This window comes from Parasteatoda tepidariorum, chromosome 2 (genome assembly GCF_043381705.1).
Source record: "Parasteatoda tepidariorum isolate YZ-2023 chromosome 2, CAS_Ptep_4.0, whole genome shotgun sequence".
NCBI classification, from domain to species: domain Eukaryota; kingdom Metazoa; phylum Arthropoda; class Arachnida; order Araneae; family Theridiidae; genus Parasteatoda; species Parasteatoda tepidariorum.
In genome coordinates this window covers 56,330,079-56,341,198 of record NC_092205.1, presented here as the reverse complement: position 1 = coordinate 56,341,198, position 11,120 = coordinate 56,330,079, and the positions used below count along the sequence as shown (strand labels likewise).

General features: G+C 27.7%; 1 protein-coding gene across 1 annotated transcript in view; it reads left to right on the top strand.

Moving 5' to 3' along the window:
• The window catches only part of LOC139427255 (uncharacterized), a 39,005-nt gene that overhangs the window by 13,755 nt on the left and 14,130 nt on the right, over positions 1–11,120 (top strand). The window contains exons 8-12 of the mRNA XM_071188310.1: positions 1,341–1,392; positions 2,752–2,847; positions 3,788–3,964; positions 4,887–4,979; positions 6,299–6,417. Of these exons, the coding sequence (XP_071044411.1) occupies positions 1,341–1,392; positions 2,752–2,847; positions 3,788–3,964; positions 4,887–4,979; positions 6,299–6,417 (537 nt within the window). The remainder of the gene's footprint in view (positions 1–1,340; positions 1,393–2,751; positions 2,848–3,787; positions 3,965–4,886; positions 4,980–6,298; positions 6,418–11,120) is intronic.

Sequence of the window (11,120 nt, the reverse complement as noted above, 5' to 3'; positions counted from 1 at the left end):
AATTAACTTAAAAACTGTTACTGGCACTACATGTTATGATCTATATCATTACAATACTATTGTATGTAGTTTGCTTCGGCTATATATTAATGCAGTACAAGATAGCACTCTTTTTTGTGGTTATAATTATGAGAGCTTATGACGAGTTTAATATCTTTTCCTTATTTGGTTTTATGATATTAATTTATTATTTCAATTTTTTATTTTATAAATATTTGTATAGACTATTTTATTTATAAATAATTTTTATTTTTCTTCTTAAAAATATTTCTTTTCTATGTTTTCTTTGTATTTTTTATTACTTTGGAACCCAAAGTGTACTTGCAGCTTATGCCCAGTCAATAAAACTTATTATAATTTTTTTCAATTTTCCTCGTTAATCTCCTTTTTCTTTTATTCTTTTTGTTTCTTTATTCGTTTTATTAGAATTGTTTATAAATAGTAATTGTTTTTATTAAAATTTTGTAATAAAGGACAATTTTGAAATGAAAAAAAGTGCAAAGGTTCCATCTTTAAGATATAAAAGTTTGCAAACGGTCTTTTTTTTGAGACAAAATATTTTGTTAAATCAACTATCCCGTTATACTGCTTTGTTTTCATGAGGGCGCAATTAAACAATAACAATTTTTCATTACCAAGCCAAATTTCTCCTAAAAGGACCTTGCTAAAGTCTTTTTTGTCTTCTGTCAAAATAAGTAAGTGATATCAAAGGAGAAATGGAAAGAACTAGAAGAATCAATAGAATAAAGTACTTTTCCAAAAAATTTCTTTAAACAGATTTTTAATTTTTTACATAATCTTGTCTACTACTTTTTATGCAAAGCGGCAGTTAATGTTAAAATTACTTGAAAAAACTGTGCTGCTGCAATTTTTATGATATATCATAAGCAAATTTTAAGTCGATTTTTAATACTATAAAGATTTTATAGTATATAAAGTATTATAGTATTAAAAGTAAATTATAAAGTATTATAGTTTTTTATAGTATTATAGGCATTTATACAAAATCCAAAAATCCCATTTTTCTCCATAGAAAATATGTAAAAACTTTTTTGCTTCATTTACACTTATTTGCATTGTAAAACATGCAATTATAAACAAATAATCATTAAATTTGAAATAAAATTACGAAAAACATGCACGTTGAAGCTATTTTTATAATTTTCATACTTGTAATAGATACCAGTTGCAATTTCTAACGTGCTGTAAAATTAAAATAATACAAGTCCTTGAAACATATTTTTAATATAACTGATAACCTCTATTTAAAATTTAGATTATATTATGTCTTTTTAAAATGTGAAATTTTGAATTTTTCCTAACTGTGAAATTATATTTAGCTCATGATGAGGATTATGATGATATTGAAAGTGAGGATGATACAATCAATGAGTAAGTATATATTTTTCAAGTCTCTAATTATGATACATTCATAAATATGCCGAATTCCCAAAAAAAGAGCACAAATTAAAATTATAAACATATAGGCACGACATAGAAAAGGGCCAAAACAAACAGCAATGAGAAAAAATATCGCCAAAACTACCAGGATATTGAGAGATTTATCATATCCGTGGATCTAAGGGAAGACAAAAAATCTTGGTAGTTTAAAATAAAGCACTTTGGTAAAGATTTTTGTAAAATTAACAATAATATGTGATATAATTTGATAGATGAGGTAACATCTTAGACCATGATTCAAAAATAATTGATCCGGTAAAATTAAGAAGTAAGAAACTATATTTTTGAAAACTTCATTTTCCGTTAATTTATTACCATATGAAGAGAAAATGTACCAAATGAATGGTTTCAATACAGTATATATTTTGATTTTAATTACCAGAATATGCTTTTTTAACCAGAATTGTCATTTTCACACAGTACGGTAATTTTACAAAAATATTTTTCTCTGTGATTTAGCAAACTTTCAGGTTGTACATATATTTCTATTCATATACATTTTGTTTTGTCACAATCGGGGTGGTCATTGTAATACAATCTATATTTTCATCAAAATATAACGAAACAAAACAAGTAAAACATTAAGGGAGGATTTTATTATAAAACTGCTTTTAAATGAGAAATAATTTTATAAAGGATTTTAATTCCCAATTATTAAATTTAAACTTGCCGAGTATTTAGGAGTTCAATATAGGTTATTAAAATTCTTGTAAAAATATTAAAAAAAGAAGTTTAAATGTTTGGGATCGCAAACTAATATTTATACTATTAGAGCAGTAAAAAAATTACTACTGAGGAAGGTGAAGAGAAATAAGGCCAGGAAGGAAAAAAAGATTCAAAATAAAATAATTAGAAAATCTCCAAGATTATTTAGGCAATCAAACTGATATCAATGTTTTCCGTCTAAACTTACACATCGATAATGATCTGTTAGATTTTGATAGCTATTTTCTATCCAGTTTAAATAGTGATTTGTAACTATGCTTTCTAAGAGTCGATGAGAAAATTTTCACATTTATTCACTAATTGACAAGCAAGGTAAAGCATTACAGTATTTTTTAAAAAGAATGCAAAATCATCTCGCGTAACTTAATGAAACATATCAAAAATATTGATTCAATTAAAATGTAAAGAACTTAAAGGAACACTGAAAAAAAATATTTTTAAACATGATTTTTTTAATTGATTGCCATCTATTTTCTTTAAATAAAAAATAACAGACATTCCTTATGTTATTTGAAATTATACATACATTGAAATTTATTAAGGTTCATTTTATACTTATTTTAGGATTGTGGAAATTGATATTGGAGGTTCTGAGGAACCGGAAATTGTGGAAAAAAAATCGGCCCAACCATTAGATGATGAGGTTGTAAAAAGCATCAGGTATGCTAATTTTTCCTTAAATTGAAATTTCTTCAAATTTTCAGTTAGTATTTTTGGTTGCCATATTGTTCGTTTTCTGCTATTCCAAATGCTTACAATTACGCATAATACTATTGAAACTCATAGTTACAAACACATAGTTGCAATTATACAAAAACTCACTCTCTAAAATTATTGAACTGTTAATGATTATAAAGATTACATCCAAGTTATGATCATATAAATATTCATCAAAGGAATTTTTACTTTTATGGAGAAAATTTAAAAAAAAAATTTTAAGATATTCTGAAAGTATGCAGGTTGTGATTTTACAAATATAGAACTCTGCAATTTTAATTTATGGTAAATCTTTTTACTAATTAAAGATATAGAAGAGGCTCCAGTATTAGCAGGATATGTAGTATTGCAGGCGATTGACGCATACATGTTTTTGAATGTTTATACATTTATTAAGAGAACTAAATAAATTCTTAACTAACTTCAAGGCTTCTTTGATTAAATATCAAAGTTCAGATATAAATAAATAAAATATTCGTCTGGAGAATAATTTTATTCGCTTTTAACATTAAATAGTAAACAGAATAAAATATAAATAAATGAAAAAATTGAAATAAAAAAAATTGACAAATATTTTTAATTATTAAACTTTTTTTTAAAAAAAACAACCGATAAATTTAAATAATTTTATTCTTAAGCAGAATTTTGCAAATGTGAGTGAAATTTTTATCTGAGTTATTTGAATCAATTAAAGCATTACATGCATAATATAACAACGTAAGTATTATTCAACAGTGTATTTTTTAATTATTCGCTTATAAACACTTACACCTTTTGCATGAAAATATTCACCAGTTTTTATGGGTATTATACATTAAAAAGTATGCATCTGTGTATTATCAGTCATGCCGAAATAGTAAACCATGACGTATTATTATTTTAGTACTGAAATTGATGTGAAATATGATGATTTTGGTTGGTATGTTGAGGCCGACTGCAAAGATGATTTTGTTTCTCAGACTCAAACGAGTGGGAATGATGAAAAGAGATTTAATTTTGAGTCTGATGAAGAAAGTGATGTTGCTTTAAATCCAGCTTATGACAATGATGCAAATATTGGGTACTTAAATTTATATTTAAATTAAGTATACTTAGAATTTTCAAATTTCTATCATAATATTACTTATCTGCTAGAATTACGTAAATCACTTTCAAAATAATATATTTTTCGAAATAAATGTTTAATATTTTGACTTCTTTAAAGACATCATAATAATCATAACAGCATATATTTTTAAACATTAACACAGTTTTAAATGTTTTAAATAACTCCACTTTTAAAAAATCTTATAGNTACACACAAAGAGAGAGAGAGAAAGAGACTACGATAAATACCAAAAGAATATTTATGTTAAAAAATATGATAAGTAAGAAATGGTATTTCGTTTCAAAGACTACACTATTTCCAATTAACTCACAAGGTGTTCTGTAATGATGGCCCTTAGCATACCATTTTTAAATCTATATTCATAGAGTAGATTGAAAGAGTATACTCATTAGAGATTATGAATTTTAACAACAGAGAAATACAAAAAGCTATTGAAACCCAATTAATTACTAATGAGGAAGGTGTAACATGAAACATCAAAACATTTTAGATTCCGGGAAGAAAACTAACACTAACACTATTCTCAGTATAAAAAAATTGGGCATTTCAAGACTATTTACATATTTTTGCTTTAGAATTTCTGACTGAAGTATTTTAACAGATTCAATTTTCAAGTTTTATTGAAACAAAATTCATATATACTTGAGTTAATTACTCACACACACATTAAAACCTTACCCACATGTATATTAAAACCAAAATATTATTCTATGAAAAAAAATCATTGTTGAAATTCAGAATACGTTTAAAGTTAACTCTTTTTTAAAATAACTAAGCACTTTATAATGAAAAAAATAATGAAAATTTATTATAATTCTAAAATTTATACAATGAAAACTATATAAAAATGCATTATTTTCGTTAATAATTTTAGAGTGGCATATAATTTTGGAGGTTCTGGAGACCCCGGAATTGTTGAAAATGTTTCTGATGAGAAACATAGAGTTGAGGTTTTTGAAAACCAAAGGTATGTAAATCTGTATTTAATTTGAGTTATTTTAGTAATCTTTAGTTTTAATGCTTTTCCCAGCTATTTCAAGTACTTTTGATTAATTAGAGAGCTTTCAATATTTACTCTTTTTTTCACTTTTTTGACATCATTAAATAATTGAATAATCTAGGTCCTGCGGGTAAACTACGAATCATTTATTCATGACCCATGAATAACGCTTGAATGAAAAAGTTCCATATTCAACTGTTTTCTACAGCTGTAAAATATAAGTACCAAATAAAATATGAAAATAAACATTAAAAAAATAAATAGCTGAATAAAAAGAATTATGCTTTTAAAACTCCAACAGCGACATGGAGCTTTCTTGAATTCATAGCCAATGATAAAAAAAATATTTATTTTTGCTTAAAATGAGTAAAAAAGTATCATTCAAATATGAAATATATCAATATTTTCAAAAATTATAAATAATTATATCTTATTACATGTAGTTTTCAATTATTTCCCTGTTAATACTCATAACATTCTCGTACATATTTAGAAAACGAATTTTCATGTTTGAAATAGATGGTAAAATATTTTTTAATAAAGAAAAATTAGTACTTTCTTCCCTCATACTTCATACCCTCTATTAGAAATACTATTTTATTTCTGCTTTAAATGCGCCAAAAAAATAATAACAAATATTTAGGAGATATGCAAGTACTTTTAAAAATTAAAAATAAAAATAATTTTAAAAAATAAAAATTCATCTTTTTAATAACTAAAGATATAGAAGCAGCTGTCTTGTCAAAATCATGCAAATTGTTCGAAAAATATTACTGAAACTTTTGTTTGAATGTTTATATATAAATTACAGAACTAAATAATTCCACTTAATGGAATTAAAACCTTTTTTCGTAAAAATAAGCAAAAACTGAATTAAATTTGAGCCTAAGTATAAATTTTTTAATAATAATTGATAACCTTTGCAACTGAATTAAATGCAACTATGACAGTGAGATTATGAATGCGACATGCAGCATATGTAAGGAATAACATAATTTAAACTTATTAATTCTCTTACGATGAGAATGTTACAATGAGATTACGATGAATAAAATCGTTTTATAAATTTATGTACCTTTTTGCTAGAAAGCGTTAAAACGATAGAAAGCAATGAGCATTTAAGTTCCATAAGTTGATAGCAAATATTTGAAACAAACAGTAAGTTTTCTTCTTTTTTTTTCTTATTCAAAAAAAACATTATTTGTATTCTCATATGATTTAGTTGTTTATCAAAATAACTTGGTACAGATATTAATTCAATTGTAAGAAATTATTTATTTTTACAGAAGGGATATTAAGGAGTGTGAGACCAATTTGAATGAAGGAGGAGACTGCACTGCAGATAACAAAATGAAAAAGAAAGGGTTTTGGTCATCTTTGAAAAACCTGTTTTGTTCATGCTGCAGTAGGAAGTAGGCTTGAATGGGTAGAAGAAATATTGCGTAAAAAAAAAAAAAAAAAAAAAAAAAAAAAAAAAAAAAAAAAAAAAAAAAAAAAAAANGACATTGATTAAAAATCTGAATTTAGAATTTTTTGATAGTTTAATTGGCAGTATTTTAATAACAAAAAAATTGTCAAATTCATCATTTGATGTTATTTTAAAAAAAGTTTTTTCTTCTGCAGATTTGATTTTGTATATTACTGTAATGCATATAGTATTCAAAATTCACTATGGCATTTTAGCGAGTAAAAAAGAAAAAAGAAACAAAAGTGAAAAATAATTTTAAAAAAAACGAAGAAAAAGGAAAAACAAATAAATAGATAAAAATAAACTAGGCGTTCTTACAGACTAGTATTTAAGAAAACTGTAATTTTCATTAATTATCATATTTATTGGAATGTTCTATATAACTAATTTCCTTTCATACAAAATGTGTGCGAAAAATATAATATCTCTTCAAATGATTTCAAATAGCTTTTTTTTTTAAATAAGATACACAATTTTGCACAATCGAGTTCTTTAAAAAAAATTTTATCAGAAGTAGTTTTTAAGACATTGGAAATAAGCGGATCTCTACTAAGTAAAAATCGTTTGAATAAATTTTCAATCTTATGTAATTTAGAATCATTTCCAGTTTTACTTTTTTCTTAGGAAGTATTTTTTTTTCAGCTCCCTTTAGTGAATATAAATTCGATCCGTTATTACAGATGATCAAATTAAAAAAGTCCCCCCTGGGAGTATGGTATATATTCAGCAGAAGACTGTAAAATTCTTGGAGTGTATGGAGAATAAGCAAAAATAGTGGTACCGCGTCCGAAAACTGGAAAAGTGCTTTCTTTTGTGTCATCAATTTTACGCCGAACCCTGTTTAAAATTTGGGACTATCTCATTCAGCATTGTTGCCAAGTTAATGGAGGAAATTAAATTTTGTGGCTCAACTAGAACCCTGAGAATTCCGAATTATTCTTAGAGGAACAGGACCTGTTGATCCTTCTATTGTAGACCAAGTCACAGTTTTCAGCCATGCAATCAAAAATGTCATTAATAATAGTGAAAACCTGAAAACTATTTTGGTCAGTTTTTAAAAGGCATAATAGCTCCATTTGGGGTCACACTATTTGCAAAAAATTTTCTTTATTATGTATCAATTAAACTATGATAAATTAGTTCCGAGCTCTCCTTGGTCAAAGCTGCTGAAACTTTCGATTGAGAAACATAATTTTTATTAATTTTTATCTCCAAATTTCTTCGATTTAATTATATAATTTCTAATCATTTTAATCTTCAAATTGATCATTCTCAGGGTACTGTTGACAACTTCACTCTTTTTAGCAGCTACGTCAATGACAGCTACATATTCATTATAATTCATTCTCGTCATACATTACTTGTTCTATGTCGATGATTTGGTTATCATAAACAAATAACCAAAGAAGGATGCCAAAACAAATTTTGATTCTATTTTTAAAATTTACCCTCTAATCCAGTGCTTCCCAACGTGGGGCCCACGCCCCACCGGGGGGCAATTTGATTGTAAAGGGGGACATTTCGAAAATGGACTCGACATGAGTTTAAACCTTTTGCTCTGGATCACTTAAATGCAATGCGAGATTTTGGTGACAAAATCGAAAGAAAAAAGCAAATTCTTAAGTAATTGTGGTCAATAAATATTATGTGACTTAGAGATTTTTTATGCGACAAACCTGAAATGAAGTATCTGTTTACAGTCAATGGTAAAGCATTTGTGACTTATTTAGCCAATATCTTTGAAAAACTGAATATATTAATATTAAAAATTATGTATATGTTACATACGGGGCATAAGAATTTTAGAAAGGCTTAGGTGGGGCATGGTACAAAAAAGGTTGGGAAACACTGCTCTAAGCCTTTAGTTGTAGGTGTAAGGATAACAAAATTGTTTTAAATTTGAGTAAAGGCGTTTCGCAAACTTTTTCTTTTATGCATCAGCAGTTTGCTTAAAACTTCATTAGTTTGATGCTATCCTAGAAAGCAGCGTAGAACCTTTTACATATCTGGTCGGTGCTTTTATCTCTTAACAAAGTTAGAAGAATCATGTGAATTACTTGTTGGAGTAACAAAGTGACTGCTGATTCTCACTGGTTGACTGTGGGGATATGCCCAATCTACAATTATCAACAGATACCCAAAATATACTGATCGCATTTTTTGATTACTTCTGTAAACCGCGTATCTCTGAAATAAATAATAATTGGAAAATAATATTCTTAGACTTTTTACTGACTTCGTAAAACTACACCTATTTTTCTAACGTTGCTGCTTACTGGCCTTGAATCTCCGAGTGTTGTTTTAGAGGAAAAGGCCATTTTACTTCAAAAATCTTATCTATACTTATTTCTGGTCTGCTTACCAACTTGTCCCTTGATACCAAAAATTAAAAATTTGGAATCCTCCGGAGTTTGAAGAAAGAAGGGGTTACGTCTGAGCCTTCCCTGCCAATATTAAAAACAGATAAATATTAACAAATCAAAATCCCTGGGGGTTCTGGATTGGAGATCTATCATTCCCTGATTCAGGTCAAAATTACAATCTGTGCATGAATGAATGAATGTATGAATGGGTCCGCCCTATAAACGGGTGCGACATATGGTGTGGCAGAAGTCGAATTTCTAGCCATGGATGGCGCCACTGAAAAAAACAAGAAAAGCACAATGTACCTTATATTTGCTCGGTTTCACCAAGTAAGCTTGTCCGTGTGGCAAGTGGCATTAGAAACAACAGCAACAACCGCTAAATATGATAAATCCTTTTGAGCTGAATCTGTAACAAACTGGGTTTCAAGAAAGAGCTTTGAAAGCCAAATACTTTCACTGCTTGAAAGGGAAACAATGAATATTCGTTATCCTGAATCCCACTGGTTAAGAGCTTTTGCTGATGAGTCCTTCTAACATGATCAATCCATTGCTGTTCCAGATGTTTTTGCAAACTTTTCACATTCTATACCCCTGTTGGTCCTACAGGCTTACTTAAGTTTGCTTTGTTTCAAAACAGTGTGTCCTTAGAACATTTTTTCTGTTTTCTTACACTTACAAATATCTTTTCTGCCTCAAGAGGTATTATGTGTCACTCAAAGTCTTTAAGTTGCCCCTCCAATGGTAATGTCTTAGTATATCTAAAATACACTATCCATAAATTGAAAGATTTGAGTAAAATGTTCCTTCAAGAAGAAACCCCGGCCTCTGTGAGAGTAATGATTATGAGATGGCAAACGAATTACCCAAAAAGGAAACCATCATGCAACAAAGCAGCATTTAGGTTTCCTCAATGATAAAATTTTAATATTGCATATTAAGGGTGATGTCTACGGAATACCCTATATCTGTTTCAGAACACATTGTATACGCTATTTGGTAATAAATATTCGGACACCCAGTGGTCCGAACTCGCAGCCTCGTGTGGCAGAGTACACAGTAAAAAGATTACAGCATTTAACACCCTGGTGTTCAGAGATCTTCACACCAATTCCTCACCTATATGAAGGATGAAATTAACCCTATTAAGACCTTCCCTCAAGATAAAGGTTTTCCTCCAAAAATAATTGACAATACTGTTAAGAAGAAATCCTATCATTCTAATAATCCTAAATATGAATAAGGTAAACCCGAAAAAAGAGGTTTAAATGTGCTCTCGTTTTTTCCGAAAATTAGCAAACGGATTTCATATATATTCCAGTTTAGCTTCTTACCAAACATCAAAATATTTTCCTCAAACCATAAACGATTTGACTGCTTTGTTATTGAGTGTACAAAATTTCCCGCAATTGTTAACTTCTGTCATACATTGGACAAATTGAACGAGCACTTAATCATCAGTTCAAAGGAGATCAAAGCTGCCACAACCTTTTCGTTAAATTCATTTAATAAAAATTTTAAAATTTGAGATTTTAAATGTTTTTAATGATATTTAATATAATCGCAAAAACATTGCTCTCACAATTTTACAGATTGTAATAGTTTAACATATAGGGGAGAGTCGGGTAGCCCACAGCAGGCACCCCCGCTCACTGTCAGTTTCATATGTATAGAATATTTTTTCAAGTCAATGGGCCATTGGACATTGATTGTTATATCAAAAAAAGATTATTTTCAGAGTTTCAAGTATTTATGCAGCTGTTAACATGGTAAACAATAGTTTTGAAAATATGTTGAATACAGTAGTCATGAAATTAAGAAAAATTGGTTGAATGTTTCTATTAAACTTAATTTCAAACTTTCATTTCAACTGTATCTATAGAAAAAAAATTAAATTTCTATACATACAGTATTAAAGTACGTAGTCTTAAGTTTAATTTGTACAAAGAAAGAAACTTATATGTTCGAGTAATCACAAATCACATGAAAAATTGTTCGAGTAATCACAAATTTACAAAAAAATTGGATTTCGGGTAGCCGCGCTCACATGAATGTCGGGTATCACAGCCCAGTTTTGTTTCGTCGATAAATGTACGGTTGCAAAAATTATTATTTTATTGCTTCAAATTTATATGCTATATGCATTTTTAACAACAAATATTGTTGTTATTAAATGATTGTTATTAAATGATAGAATTCACTAAAAGTATATAAATATGTAATAAATAAAATAATTTTGTGATAAAAATGATAAATGAGGTTTATCTATTGTCAATA